This window comes from Motacilla alba, chromosome 3, assembly GCF_015832195.1.
Source record: "Motacilla alba alba isolate MOTALB_02 chromosome 3, Motacilla_alba_V1.0_pri, whole genome shotgun sequence".
In the NCBI taxonomy this organism is placed as follows: domain Eukaryota; kingdom Metazoa; phylum Chordata; class Aves; order Passeriformes; family Motacillidae; genus Motacilla; species Motacilla alba.
The window spans coordinates 56,867,941-56,884,118 of NC_052018.1; the positions used below are offsets into that span (position 1 = coordinate 56,867,941).

General features: G+C 45.1%; 1 protein-coding gene across 1 annotated transcript in view; it reads right to left on the reverse strand.

Annotated features, from left to right (window-relative positions):
- The window catches only part of LOC119699395 (solute carrier family 22 member 3-like), a 28,858-nt gene extending 14,181 nt beyond the window's left edge, over positions 1-14,677 (reverse strand). Inside the window, exons 1-5 of the mRNA XM_038132798.1 lie at positions 13,980-14,677; positions 4,759-4,862; positions 4,214-4,368; positions 1,498-1,663; positions 383-500 (exon numbers count right to left, since the gene is read on the reverse strand). Coding sequence (XP_037988726.1) covers positions 383-500; positions 1,498-1,663; positions 4,214-4,368; positions 4,759-4,862; positions 13,980-14,393 — 957 coding nt within the window. The 5' untranslated portion in view covers positions 14,394-14,677. The remainder of the gene's footprint in view (positions 1-382; positions 501-1,497; positions 1,664-4,213; positions 4,369-4,758; positions 4,863-13,979) is intronic.
- Between the last annotated feature and the right edge of the window lie 1,501 nt (positions 14,678-16,178).

The following is a 16,178-nucleotide window of genomic DNA, read 5'->3' on the forward strand; positions in this document are numbered from 1 at the left end:
AGGAACTTCTAGAAAAGGAGCCAGGAAAGTTGATCATGCTATCTCCACTCGCTCTGTCAGATAAAATGGCAACTGCTATGAAAAACCATTGCCCCACAGGTTAGTTTCTGATATTTCCCACAAGTTTTGTAAGTAGGAGTGCTACCAAAGAAAGACCTGATTCCTTGTTTTGCAAACTTTTTTTTTTCAGCCTGAATATTTCCAGCCAGTTCACTTTTCCCATCTTGCAATTAACAAAGTAGCTGTGTGACTGACAACTGTTCTGGTGTGACTCTTCAAGAGTGCTGTCCATCCCTTAGAGAGAATACATTTTAACACCACTGAACCTTCCAAAGATTAAGAAAGCTTAGAAAAAACCTCTAGCTCAAACACATGACTGTACCTCTGAGTAATGGGGTGAGAGAAATTTCCCATTGTGTTTTGCAATGTTGCGCATGATTTTCAATGCCTTCTCTCCCTTTTTACGTGTCAGGAGCCAACGTGGAGATTCAGGAACCACCCTGTAAGAACACAAAAGTTGTAAATAGGGCTTTACCTTGTAACATCATAAGTAAACCAAAATCTTTTCTCTTTTATGCTGTGTTAACACAAAACATCGATTTTTCAGTCTTTGGGACACAAAAACTCTTTTGAGGACTGCTTTTCCAGTCAGCCTTCTGTAAAATATTTGATCCTAGTGGGCAAGAAAGAAGAAAAGAGACTACATCAATACTCTGCAAAGCTGAAAAATCAGAAATTTTAATATTGTATCTGCACATTGGTTGTCAAAAGTATAACCAACAAGCAAAGAAGATTCCTGTAGAACAGCAACAATGAAAGCCAACACTAAACACGTAGAGTAACACATACAGGCAGATCAGGAAGCTTCTGGCTGTATCACTGCTTAGATACACACACACAAACATAAACTTCTTTTATAAACTGAACACAGAGCAATATCACTGATGCTTCAGTTTCTGCTTGCCTAAGGTTAAGATGATGGACTATTTTAAGGTTCACAGCAGGCAGTGTTTAAGGAAGCAGTGTTCAGGAAGAGGCTCCATGGGTTGGTCTCTTGGGATCCATCCCACAAGACCGCTGCACTGAGACAGGTGTTTAGCACAGCTTAGAGCTCTGTTTTCTCATCAGCTGTACTGCCCAGCTCAGGGGACCTGGGGACAAGGTCAAACTTTAACTAAGTAGATAATAGGAGGCAGAAGTGGGATCTCATGGCTCATGGGGAAAACCAACTTTGGTCTTGTTAACCTTATAAACAGCGCAGCGCTCTGTGAAGGGCCAGTTGTGGCTGATCAGAGAGGCAAACTATGGGCAGAAAAACTAGAGTAATGTATGTCTGTGATTCACTAAAAAGGAATTACAAATTAAAAAGTCAACAATGTACAAATATTTTCTTCCTAACCTACATCTTCCATTCTGGAGACTTGGAGCCACAGCAGGACTCCCAAGGTGCTCAAATAGCAATAGTAATAATGACAAGAGCAATGACTGCAACATTACCAATAGTAGAGCAGGAAGAGGAAGTTGGGCAGTGAAATGGCCAGCTGGATCCCCTGCCAGGTGGGAATCAAGTATGCAATTCCAGGGAGAATTATAATTCCCAGGGTAAAGAATATCTGAATCACAATTCCAACCATCCGCTGATCGGAACCAACGATCTCCGTCACTGAGCAGAGACAAAGCCACAATCAATAACACAGAAACAAACCCAATTTGAAAAAAAAATTATTAGAGGTGAAATATAAAGAAGGCTATGCTGTATCAGGCCACAGTCCTGTCTAGCCCAGCAGCTTGTCTTCAGCAGTGTAGGCATGTCACTGAGGCTGTCCAGGGCAAGCAAGAGTGACATCTCCTCATCAACTCACCCACCCTTCTCCAGCCAGAGGGGTTTCTGACTGCACGTGTGCTACTGAATCACACAGGGCCACAACAGGGGTTTGAGACTGCATCATGATCATGCTTGCTGGGAAATCCTTAGCACTCTAAGGATTTAGAGTGCTAAGGTGCAGTTTTGGCTCATGCCCCAGACAAGGGGATCCTTCAGGCAGAGGCTGCTCACAGCAGGTAATATGGACAAGGGAAGAGAGTTTAACCATATCATGCTGGTTGCTCTGAGGGCAAGGTATGATCCAGTCTGGTTTGTTTATTTTTTAGGAAAGTTTTACTTTTTGTTGTTTGGGTTTTGTTGGGGTTTTTTTTTTAATCATTTGGTATATTTTTAATTTTGTGAATGTGTCTAATAGCTCTAAAATCTTTGCTCATTTTACAGGCAATATCCCATGGCCATGACATCCACAACTGAGGCGAGCAATGCATGAAGTGTCTCCTGTTTGTTCCAAAACAATCTCCACTACAACACCTTCAGAGTAAAAGCAGAGGGTTTTACCTTGGTTTGCAACACACAGAAAACATTTTATTTTAAATTTATTTCTTTTGCTACAGGAGGCACACATTTACTAGTAACAATGGTTTGTTTTGGCTGGCAATGCAGAGAGATATGACAGCATGACCATTTTTATTGACTATCCATCACCTCTGCGTAGCTCAGGGGCAACTCTGTTGCCTAAGGATAGCTGATTAGCACTGCCCCCAAAAGAGCTGGATTGTGTGTAAAGCAAAGGGAAGTTACTGGGGCAGCCTGAAGCACAGATCAAGAGCTTTGGGATTGTACTAATGGCAACCACCCTCCTGATGCAAACAAATCTATGATTTGTATATGTGTGTTTCTGAAAAGATGAAAAGATGAAAAGTTGGCAAACACTCTGGGTGATCCCAGGAGACAGGAGTTGATCCCTAAAGAGATTTGGAAGGAATCACTCTATCCAAGAGTTAGGCACCTTGCTTAGGCCTGCAGTAATACAGTGTACCTGAGGTTCTCAGGATCTCTGAGTCTCTCCCTAAAGTCAGGCAGCCTGATCTGAGCATTGAAAAATATTCCTTTCTGTTAAAGCTTGGCCATTTTAAGGAAGCCCTGGGTCTGTCATAAAACATATTGCTGGTTAGAGCACTTGCCAAAGTCTCAAGATAAGATCTTAGTTTAAAATTAAGCCATGTGCATGGAAGTAAGAGGAAAAGCAGCTTCTGGTCCTTTCTCTGGATCTTGGACAGAAGCTGCTCAGCAGTGTAACTTAGCCCAGAAAAACTTTTGGGCTTTAGGTACTAAAAAGGGCTAGACTGGTATGTTTGCACATAGATCACCACAGTGCTCCCAGGTCTCACTGTGTTTATGTCTGGTTGCAATTCCGCTCCCATTCATCTAATTTCCACTAGGAATTTTAAACACTTGTCACAGGCCTCATAGAGAACAGCAATGCTACAAGCTTTTGCCCTATATAATGATGTTATCACTATGTTTTGGTTTGTAACAGTAGATCACCAAATGGCTGATTTTATTTTTAAGGAAATCTGACATCCTGTCTCTTGCAGGATGCCTTCCTCAATATCTGGCTTTTTCATGCTTTATGACTGCCTTACTGAACCTGGCAGTCATTCAAGACACCACAACAATATCCTTTCCTCATCAAAAGGAAGCTTGCTATGCAAGGAGCTTCACTGCTACAGACTATAGACTGATAAATTATAATCTACCAAACATTCTGTATCCCTGCTGCTTTGATGCTATTTATAACAAAGCTTCCCTTTCTTTTCCCATTTCAGGAAAATAATAATCCTAATATGGACCCTGATGTCCAGCCTGACACTAAGCAAAGTTTCCCAGCTAAAGAATGAAAACAGCCAGCCAAGCTGTCCTCCCAGTGAGGAGAAGCAGCTAATTCCTCTGAGCATCTGTGTAAGACATTCAGACTCTGCCAAAATAAACCATGTCCCTGTTTGTGTATCCGGTTTGTTTGGGGCTTGCTCTGTAGATTTTTTTTTCATCCTGATGATCTTCCATGCAATAACAAAAACTTTATATATATATATATATATATATATATATATATATATATATATATATATATATATATATATATATATATATATATATATAAAATGAAATAATATAATGGAATAATGCATTCTCTCACCTCTTAATCATTGGAGAACAAATGTATTAACCAGGATGGGTTTGGGTTACTCTTTTTGTGTTGACTCCAGGGCCAGTGCTTTGTTCCCAAGAAAAAATATAATGACAAGCGGATGCAGCCAGAGTCTTTGTCTTTTAAAAATCCCTCACTTTCCCTAACCAAGAAAGAAAGAGGGTGACAGCTCTCACCAATCACGTAGCATGTCATCCAGGTTCCCTTGCCAAACATGCCTTGGAGAAACCGGAAGATCAAAAATACAGTAAAATTTGGTGAAAATGCCACTATGATGCCACATATTCCAACCCCAAGGCAGGAGAGCAGGTAGATGAGGATTCTGCCGTATCTGTCGAAAAAGGAAAAGAAAGTTTAAATCATTGATGGTGCCTATTAAATATCCTTCAATAAACACCAGTCAGAAAGCTCCTCTGAATTCTTCCTTTTTTTGCTGTGTCTTTCTGCCCTTTCTGGGTCCAGATGTGCACAGAAAACTTTGGAAACCACAAGAAAAGCTCATTTCATGGCATTTTAAGCTCCAAACAGGACTAGTAAGTACAATTGCATAAAGTTTCCAGCCCAAATCAAAGCAAAGATTACATTGGCTGGGTTTTGTTATCTCAGTTTGGGGATATTTATCCCAAGAGAATTAAACCTGCAGAATGATGCATGCCTATTGCAGGTGATCCTGAGAGTGGTTTCACTTCCCAACAAACCAAAGTATGAGCTCATACTATACCTGTCAGCAGCATAGCCCAAGATGAATGCTCCAGCCAGGAACCCCAGATTGAGGATGGCCTGTGAGAGATCCAGCATCCAGGCATTGCCACACACAAGATCATACTGTGGGAACAAGGGAGAGGCATAAACACCCGAGTGGGTCATTTGTCACCCTCAGGGCAAAACATTACGGAACTGCACAGGTCCTCAGGGAAGGGGAAGGGGAAGGAGAAGGGGAAGGAGAAGGGGAAGCTCAAATTTGCTTGCTCAATAACAAGCACCAGTGGGCCCATAGCAAGCACTCTGAAAGTGGTCATGGACAGGGAGAGCTCCTCCTTGCCAAGAGGATGCTGCCTTTCATACATCAATTATCCAGATTTGGAAAGCAAATCGCTCTTCTGCAAACGCCACTGTTAAATATGGTGCCAAGGCAAAGTCCTAACTTTGTTTGGTGCAGAATAAGGGTCCACAGCTATTGCCAGTGAAAACAGCGTCTTATAGAAATCTGTTAGTTTAGCCATTCTTCTTAGTGCCTTCTAGATAAAAGCAAAAACATGTAGTATCCAAGGAAACTGAAAACAGATCTCAGGTCAATTGCAGACACACTGAATATGTATTTTCTTGCTGAAGCTTTCCCAGACTTTTCTATTCCTTATACTGCAGCATCTGTAACTCCCTAGCACTACTAACAGGGATGGGGGTGGGGATGAGAGAAGGCAAAGGGAAGGGGAAAGTGGTTGAGAGGAAGGAAGGGACTGTGAACTAAAACTAGAATTAAACTAAAATGGAAGTAATTCTGTAGGCAGCATGGCATTGGAAATTACAGTAGTTGTTTCTGGACAATAAAGAAATTTAACCACTGCAGATCATATGGGATTTGGGAGACTTGAATCCATACCTGAAGTAATCTTTGCAACAATGAGGCCTCAGGACCAAAGGAAGCCACAGACAACAGCAGCTGCCAGCATTTACCTAGAGAGACCCTATTGCTTTCAGATGTGAGCTATAAGAAATTTTTTAATTGTCAACAAGGTGCTGGTCGCTGAAGCACACACAGTGTGCCACGTTTGTGCTCACCAGCACATAACAACACCACTGCTCAAGCACTCTGCTTGAGCAGAGTGGCCACAGCGCGGGCTAGAGAGACAGCAGCCTCTTTGGCCATTCACAGTTCTCCAGACCCTAAAATGTTGTGTCATGTGCCTGAGCTCCATCCCAGCCCATTTGCATCTGTAATGCCCAGAGTATTATCTGGGCCTGAGATCTCAGAGGTCTCAGATCACACAGGACATACAAGGGCCACCTCACAGATCTCCAACCTGATAGATATCCCACCTCCACTGACTTTAAACAAAGTCGTGGTTTTGATGCCAACCCCAGTACCCCAGGGAGCCTGACTGGCCACCTGTCAGCCAAGTCAAGCTATTGGCACCTGGCTTCCACTTCTGTAAATCTTGAGCAAGAGCTGCAGAAACCTCTGAGAAGAATAAAACCTGCTCTCAGCTTCATACTCAAGGGCAATTGCAATGCTTTCCTAAATTAGACTGAACATGGAGCAGCACTTTGAGATTTCAAATGCTGCTTAACCTCTTGCTTTTTGAAGCTAAGACCATGCTAGCAAATGGTATCAAAAGATGCATCTTGGGAAAACAGTGCGGATTTATGAGAATGACCATTAAAAGAAGATTTTTAAAAAACACAATGCAATTGCCTGTGCTGTGCCAGACCCCTTTTCAAAAACTGAAAATAACCCTGTTTTTTAAAAAATTATTTTATCTCTCTTTACTGTAAACAAGCAAGGAATGAACTATCATGAAAGAAGGCAGGAGAACAAATGCATGCCAGAAAGGAAGGAGAAAGCATCATTAACTGAGAGGATTCTTTCATCTGTACAGCAACTTCCTATTATTTATACAGCAGCTGAAACTACCTCTACATTACCAATATAGTCAAATACGGTATATATTCTGGGAAATAGTACCATACAGGAAACTTCTAAGGAGCTAAGGGCTCTTTATGAGGATTAGTGAGAGTACACTAACTGTTCTCCTAAGTTAGCCCATCACTTTGGCTTTTCTGAGAATTTAAATAAATTCTGATTTAGATAAGTAGTCTGTTTGCTTAACACAGCACCTAGCATTGAAGTCATCATGCTGCTAATGTCTTGTTCTTCATTTGCAAATGTAACCTTTAGAGGGGAATGTAACCTTTAAAAGAGAATTGAACATCCCGAAGGGACCTTTTCTTTATCCAGGCTGCCTGTCAGACCCACTTCACTGCTCCAGCTGTGACCTGGTTTGGTTGTGCATGGAAGTTATCCCTATATTCATCCCGTGGACAAAAATCATCTGCAACAGACTGCCTCTGTTTTCAGACTGCCTTCAGTTAGTCCTTAGTCCTCCTGTGTGACCCCCTTCCCAAACACCTCCCATGTTCCTTGCTAGCAGCCTCCACAAAAGGTGGTGGCCTGGTGCCTCCCTTCTGAACATTCATACACCTGTCCATGCACAGGCTGATGTTTACACTTCTGAAAAGACTAAAGCATTTATTGCAGTGCCAGAGGGTGGGGAGAGATGGATATGAATAGGTAAAGTAAAGCCTTAGGGTTTTCTTCCCCTGACCTTAAGCCTGTTTGTTGTTCTGTTCAGCACTGGCTACATCCCAACAGACCCTGTTAGGAACCAGTGAGCTGGCTCCTCACTGTAATCACCAGCAAGTGACCTAGCTCAGCTGGCCAGCTCCAGCTGAGGGCACATCCTCCTCCTGCCTTTGCTGTGCCCACAGCCAAGCCCCTCGCTGCCCTAGTGCAGGCACCCAGCGCAGCCCTGCAGCTCACCTCTGCATTCAGTCCTGGCCCCACCTACAGGATTTCTATCCACTGTAGGACACTAAGCCACTGTGCATCTGAACACACACCCTTTCCATTTAGGGAGCTGACTAAAAAACTGCCCAAATTGGGAAACCGTCCACTTCCTCACTGCTTCTCTCTTAGCCTCGACAATGAGCTGCCATTGTAAGCAGAAATGAGGTGCTGCCAGCACAGACAGGCAGCAGGAACCAGCTCCTTCCAGACATTCCTCTACAGTGTCCGTAACAGATGGAAAAACCAGTTCTGTCCTCTCTGCCAGCCTTGCAGTCCATACAGCCAGCCACTGCTGGTTGGAAATACAGCCCTGTCTCCCTGTCATGAACGTCTGCACATGTGCTGAGGCTCGGACCCCAATGAGACGCTCAGATCTACAGGAGCAGTGCTGTGACTGGAAGGAATGGCGCTGGGCACTTCGCTGATCTATAAAGGAGCAGCAAACCACCTGAGATCTCTCTGGGAGAAGGAAGAGGCTTTGCACTGGCTCCCTGTAGCTCATTAGGGTTGCAATCACTGTAAGAAGGAGTGGCAACTGGATGAGTTATTAGTCATGTTTGTACATTAGTCATGTATAAACATGACTAATGACTGGGAAATATGGAACTGTGGAAACTTCTCCTTTCTTCATGGCTTTGGAACAAGGCCAACATTTTCCATTTGACCTGCAGACTAACCACAAACTTGTAATTCACTGGTACTTGAGTGACCTTTATTCACTTCAGACATATCCCTGTAGAAATATATTGTTTTAAATCACATGCCATTAAAAGTTCCACAAAATGTAGCACCCTTGGGGAGGAGTTTGGAAGAGCTTTCCTGCCTGTTACAATTAAATTACAAAACAATGGATTAAACTCTATGGTCAATAAAGAATTTTACAGTGATTCCCCAGCCCAATTGCAGCAGCATGTCCAGAGCCCAGACACACGTTTTCAATGGCATTCATACAAGTGACCAAAAAAGAGTTTGATTTACTGCCAGTGACAATGGTTCAGTGAGATATTCATAGTTTAAGGAAACCTGGCGAGGTGCTGACTGTTGCTACATGTTCCTTAGTTGTTGCTGGGCAGTTCTTCTCCTCTTCTCTTGTCCACTGGCCTTTCAAACTGCTATCTTTCCTACATCCTTACTGCATCAAACCCCTTTGCAAGTGCATGCAATGGAAAGGGAGAAATTATCTTTTTTTTTGTTTTCTGTTAAAGCTTCTGGCAGAATGATCAGGGATGAAGCAACTCTCCTTCTCCGTGTCTTGTTTCAAGCTGAGCACTTACCAGGACACAAGGAGTCAGCCACTACCCTGCTGCCAGGGCACTGGGGCTCAGGGCCTGAGGGACAGGTTCGTTTTGAAAGCTTTGACAGTTTCCCTCCTCTCCTGTGCATGACCAAAAGCCGATGAACTTTGTGTCCCTGCCACTGGGATCACCTGTTGAGTGTCCTAGCAAAAAAGGCCTTTTCTGTACTTCTCCTTTTTCTCTGTCTCTTCAGGGACAAAGCAAGAAGGAGGTAAAGTCTTTATCTCCTAAGGGGGAAATAGCAGCATCTATGGGGGAAAAGCAGCAACTGTCCTCAAAATAGTAAGAAAGAAAATTGAACTCTCAACTAGTACCAGGGTTTGATGGCAGTGGAAGAAACACAGCCCCACTGGCATGACCCCTGCAAGCAACTGCTCCAGCCCCTCTCATACAGAGAAATCTTAGTCAAAGTTTCATTGGAAATTCAGCAGTTGCTGCTTCCTCTGCTCTCTGTGTGCCCTTTACCCTTTTCCCTCCCCTAATTAATATTAATCTCACCATGACAGTGAAAATAAGACAGGATATACTGCCATGCCAATAACAACAGTCACACAAGATCAAGGATTTGAGGGCAAATTGAGTTGTTTATTCCCTTGGAGGAGGATAGCATAAGGATCAGCTGTGCTTTTTCCATCCTGAGTTTGACTGACATGTTATCTCCTTCCATGAGGGACTAAGAACCACGAGACAAACATTATTTTTTTTCTTCCAGGTTTCTCTGCAAAAGTTGACTGGTATTTTCTGAGATGGCTGGTAAGCAGAGAAGTAAGAAAATTGATTCCTAGGAGGTGCAGTAGGCTGTGCTCAGATGATCATTTGTCCACCTCAGGGCTCACACTTCGGCAACAAAGTATTGTTAGGGCTCAAAATGGCATCGTCTACAGTGTGAAGATTTGCTGCAGACAGGACATATTGAAATCTGTCCCTTTTGCTCAACTCCTGCCAACAAAGGCTGCCTAAAATATGCCCATCTGTGCTGTAGCTGCTGCTGACCCCACAGATCTCCCTCTTACTTTCCTGCACCACCTCAGGCCATTTCACTGCAGTCACAATTGTAACTCATGCCCATGCCTTGAGGAGTCACCAATGACAAAAATGTCTGAAGAAAATGGTTCTTCCTTTGCACGCTATTTCCAGCCACCCTGCCACAAAGTGCTTGATTTGTCTTTCAGGGCTAATAGTGCATAGAGCCAAAGCCCAGCAGTCTTAAAGATCAGTGACCCCATCTTCAGCACAGTTTCCTGGAAAAGTTAGGTTTGTTGACTTCTGTATGTCCTGGATATGTGGGTCCTTCACAAGGCTCAGCCAGCAGGACTTGGCAGGCAAAACACTTTCTGTTTCAAGTGCTACAGAGGTCAGGGCGTGACCTGGGCTCCCCTCCAGACCCCTGGGCCAGAGCATGAGGCTGTGACCCCCCAGTCCACTGCAACCTCCCAGCACATCAGTTGTTTCTCCATCTCCATCTGCTACACAGAAACACAGTCCTTCCCTTCCCTCCTCCCTCTGAGGAGCTGCTGCTGTCACCATCCCTCCCTCCTGAGCAGTGCCAGCCACCTTCTGGGACCAGCGTCATTTCAGATGGCACCAGCTGGCGTGAGTCAGGAATTGATTTACCTTGATTATTTACCCTGTCAGCTTCCCTCTCCAAGAAAAATCTCAATAGCCCCTGCATTCCCATCCTGCTGCTGACACAGCTTCCCAGGGAGATATGCAAGACACACTCAGTTAAACCAGAGCTGATTGCGCTGGGCCAAGGTCCTCTGCACAGCTCCACCACCTCGACACAGCTGTGTCTCAAAATGATATCTTGAAACCCTTATGTCAACCCAGGTCTTGTTTGCTCAACTCTAACACAGTGCAGGTTTGTGTGTGCAGCACCAGTGACAACTTTCTCAAATCTGGATTGCCCTCACAGAAAAGCCTGACCTAAAGCAATGGAGCACAGAGACCCTTGGCCATGTCACTGCAGAGGTAGGGACCTATTCTCAGAGCCCATTGGACCCCAAAAGATCTTAAGAGGGAATCTTCAGCAAAACTGCATTGCCCATCACTAGAACAAGGTAACTGGCTTTGCCATGTGTTGCTCCTGTGATGATTTCTAAATGCACTTTGCTCTTCTCCTCAAATGCTGAAGGAGGAAAGTCCTGTACATTCTCCCAGAACCTCACTGTACCCCAAACACTGAGATTTGGGAGTCCTGCAGCATCAGGTGATGCAGCAGGCACCCCAAGTAGTACTTACAAAGAAGTGTGTGCTTTGGATCAATCCACACTCCCCTGTTTTCCTTTGCTTCCTTCTGCTGATGCTGCTGTGAACACCTTTGCATAAGACAACTGTCTAAGATGAGAGAATGGCCAGTGAGCAACATGAGCAGTGAAGTCAGGTACCACAGAGCCATTTGTTTCACAACTCCTCACAAATCAGCCACGTGATTTAGCTTCTGAAGGGTGCTCAGAACTTACAGCAATAGCTTGCGCTTTGGCTGCCAGACCTCCTTTGTGATATGACATCTATCCAAAGAGAAGGCTCTATATGCCTGCTTTTGCCCTCTGAATCCCCTGTCACACTGCAAATCCATGCTGGACCTGTGCTTGCCATAGGCCTGGAAGGACTCCTTTAGTACACTGACTTTTCTCCCCCTTCTCTCTCTTTCTCCCTGAACACACATCCTGAGACTGTTTTGTAACTCCTCTTGACTTTGTCTCCTTGGTCACTTCCACTGCTGATTCAACGAGACATGCCAGAAATCTTTAGCTGAAAGAAACATTTCTGCAATCATGGACAAAATGAAGCATTTACAAGTAGATGGGTAAGAAAAGAAGTCTTTGGTGAGCTAATAAAACAGAGTCTAAATTGAGTCACGCTTTGTTAGAGACTCAGCTGGGCAAAAAGACACTAAATTAAATCTGGGATATAAATTGCCTTTGCTGGGCATATAACTCATTAATAAGATATAAAGCCTATCAAGCCACTTTTAGTAGCTGATCTCAGAGCAAATGAGTCAGGACATGCATGCCACAAGCCTCCTTTTTAGATTAAGAAAGTCAGCCTCATGGGACATTATTTATCCAGGAAATGTTACAAAACTGGGAAGAGGTTCCAAGTTGCACAGGTCACAGCCCAGCAGCCTCCATCTGAGGTGGACCTAGCCAGCAAGAGTGTCTCTAGGAGTCACAGTGACACCAATGGTGGGACCTGCTGCCCTGGCAGAGGGGAGAGACAGTCCCAGCCTTGCAGGCTGTTACTCCAGGGTTTTCTCTGGAATATGCACCTTTGGGAGCATAGGTGGGAGTGCTTGCCCAATCATCCCTTCATCCCTCCTCCCTTCCCTGGTCCTGAAAGGCAAGAAAGTGAAGATCGATGAGGTATTTGCCTGAGAACATCGAACCTTTCACTCCCATTTATTGCTGCAAGACAAATACTGGTTTCCTTTTCCCATAGCTGTACCCATTGCTGCTGGAAAATCACAGTGGCTCTGTTGGATACACAAAGTGCTGCCATAAACCCACTCTGAGCATGGTCTTATGGACACAGCCCACATGCCTTCACCTATAGCAAGGCTGAAGGGGGAAAAAAGGGGACAACAGCAGAAAAGGAATCTCTATATTTTTATTTTTAAGGTCTAACTCCTCACAGTCCCCCAGCAGAGGTACCTTGGAGGCAGCAGTATAAACTTCCCACCACGTCCATGTCCTATGGATTGTTCCAGAGCCAGGCTGCAGCTCCCAGGCACCATTTGTCCTCCCTCCCTGCCCACCCAGCCCTGCCTTCCACTGCCAACGTGGGCAGAGACACATCATTATTAGGGACCAAAGTTTGACTCCAGCTCCCTGCATTCCATTTGCAGCCCTCTGAGCAGCCTTGATTTCACAGATCACACATAAAAGATCTGAACCTTTGCTCGAGGGCCAGTCGGGTGCTCTGATTTCCCTTCTCCTGGGCACAGACCCTGCCTAAAGCTGCTCAGGTTGCACAGGGAACAAAGCTGCTGCTCGGGACAGCCCGAGGCTGACAGAGGATACAGCAGCCCCAGCTGGATGGGAGAAGGATGCTGAATTGGAAGGATGGGATAAGTATCTCCTGTCAGTGTTTGCTCAGGGCTTTGCCTGCTGTGCCCTGCTCTCTGTTTTGGAGGACACAGCTCCAGTGCAAGCACTGAATTAAAAATCACAGCAGGAGGCTCACGAGACAGGGAGGAACCAGAGCCCTCAACTGTACATTTTGCAGTGCACCTTGGTTATTTCTGAGCCAATCCCTCTAAGCACGCTTTGGATTTTTCATCACTGCGTAAGTGACAATTGCTGTCAGAATGACCCTATAATACACACTCCTAGTGCGCAGACTGTATTTTGGAGCCAGATCACAGCACACCCATGGCACAATCACAGATTACACAAAGGATCTCCTAGAAAGCATCTTCACTGGCCTTTTGCAGCCTCATTAAAAAGTCACTGCATTTGCCAGTGCTTACCACTAGTGATAACAGCCTGCTGTTCTCTGACACCGATATTCAGGAAAAGCTGAATGTTAGCTTTGGACAAACGCGTGTGTTTGTTTTCTTGGTTTTTCTTCTTTAGTAAGCACAATCACTTCTGCTGACTCCTGCCAGATCTCAGATAGGCAGTCTGCCACCTGTTGTTTTTTATTACCTGCAAACTTACATGTTCAATACTGGAAATACAGAGAAGAGATAATCTACATTGATCCTGGTCATAGAGTACACTTGGAATTCACACCACCAAAGCTGCTGGCCCAAAACTGAGCACCTGAAGCCTCAGCTGCAGAGATTTAACTCTTCGTTTTAATCTGACATTCCTCTACAGACAGAGCAATATCTCTGCAGGGCATTTGACTTTGCATGGGCGCTTGGTTTTGAACAGCCACCTTTAATATCAGCTTACCTTTCCCTAAAAGCACTTGATCATACTCATTGTCTGGATTTGCTTGTGACTCAAAATCAAACAAATATGGAAAGGAAAACCAGCCAGCAAAGCAACAGCCCTTGCATTGGCAATCCCATTTCACTGCTGCAATCCCGCAGCAGGAAGACACCACTGATCAGAGGGTGGGTGTTTTCCTTACCTCGCTGACAAGGGATGAGCGGGGCTGTTCATAGACCCAGTCACCATGGCAAGGGGCGAGCGGCAGGCTGCCCGTGCTGCGATTGCCATAGCGGGCGAGCGGGCTGGCGCAGCTGGCAGAGGCGTCCCAAGTGACATCCAGCCTCTCGCACTCCCCAGTGACGGACTCGTTCCCCAGGTGCAGGGGCAGGACCGTGAAGTTTCGTTCTTCTTCCAGGGTCCAGCCACATCGTTCACTCAGCTCAGCTGCCCCAGGGATCCTGCACCAGAAGTCGCCTGGTGCTCGCCCGAGGAAAACTACGCTGGCGAACAGGGAAGAAAAAGTTATGCCTGTCTGGCTAAGGAGGAAAAATACTCTCTTTTGAAATCTTCCAAATTCCCCGGCCTCCTTCAAAACCTCATCAAAAGATGGCATTATGTGCGGTGGTCTGTCCACTTGGCAGCAGCCCGAGAGGCGGCAGAGTTTTCGTTCACACTTCGCACCGGCTGCCGGCACTTCCTACAAGCGTGGCGGTCTCGCCTCCCCTCGCTCCTCTCTTCTCATGTGCACGCACAGACAGACAGACAGACAGACAGAGAGGGAGACAGGCGGGCGTGCGATGCCGCGGGGCATGAGCGGCGGGCGGACATGCAGCCGGGCACCGCCGGCGGCGCTGCGCTTGCACACAGCCGGGAGGAGCGCGGCTGGAGCGAGCGGACTCACGGGCGGCAGGGGAAGAGAGAGGGGCGTGCGTTCCCTATTCATCCCGAGTGTTAAACAGATTATGTAATAAACCCCGTTAACTCCTTCGGGACGGGCGGGCCGCGAAGGGCAGCTGCCGCAGCGCCTGCGATAAATTAATATGTAAAGCAGAGTTAAATGGGAAAGAGATCAGGAGCTGCTGCAAAAAGCATCAGTGAGTGATGCAGGCTCTCTGCAGGATGGCAGGGGCAGAAAGAAAGTGGTTTCAAAAGACCTATAGTCTTTCCTTCCAGAAATAGAAATTAGTACTCTGGCAAAGTTTAATTACTTCTCCAAGGCACTACTTCAGTGTTACCTTGATTTGTCAAGATTTTCTAGGCTTTCTGATGTTTACATTCTTGTAACAAACTTTCTCACACACTTTCTATAAATAACTTATTGTTTTGCATTATTTTATGGAAGAAGAAACATTTAATAGACTGTTAGTTTGTCCAGTGTCATTGGAGAGGTGGCATGTTCACCTCCAATCCACTGTCACCTTTAAAAATCTATAAATATTAAAGTCAGAAATTAAACTTCCCTTTCTCACCTTGAAAACAGCAGCGTGTGCGCGTCGTGTTGTTTCATATCTTATAATGACACTTCAGCATCTGTACACACCTAATTCACATGGGCCTTTTCCTTCTGTAGCATAAATAAAGGGAAGGTCCCAAACTGCAACAGACCAAAATCCAAGGTTTTTTTTTTCTTAAAGTTTGATCTACCTGTTTAAGAAGGCTTTTACATCACCTTGTTAAATTTAATTCCACAAAATCTCTAAAATATTTAAAAGATAAATGACAGTGTTTCTTTCTCAAAAAAGAATTGAAAACAAGTTATGTCACTTTTCTACTCAGCTGTTTGAGGAAGGGGGAGAAGGGAAGAGGGAGCCAGGGCCAGGGTGCTTGTGAGCATATCTTGGGCAGAACACCGTGAATCAAATCAGAGATTCAATAGTGGGGGTTTTGAACCTCAGGATCATGAGGTCCATGGCAACTGTATTCTCTTGGGAGAAGGAGCAGAGAGACAGCATCTATCAAAGATGTCTCCTGCAATCCCTTGTCTTTGGTTACCTACAGCCTTGACAACGGGTGTCTACAGTTTTGAAACAAAGTACAGTTTTAAAAACAGGTGCAAATCAAGGAAGGCTTTGATTACTATACAGGCTATCTGGCATGAAAACTGGTGCTGTAGTGTGAGCTCTGCAAAGATGCAGATTTCTAGGTTGGTGCATTCCTGTGCTTGCATCAGAATATGCTTTTGAGAGAAATTGGATGCCTAGTTATGCTATTTTGTAGTACTCGAGCTGAGAGGCCATGAATGTATCACCTTTGGGTCCAGGTGGAGATGATGGCTGGTTTCAAACAAGAGAGGTTCTTTCACCCCAGCAGGGCTAACTGGGAAGTCAATCATGCTGAGATGTCAAAGGTGATGTTTATTCCAGCAGCTTCCAGTGACTGGGGAGGAGATTGTCTTGTA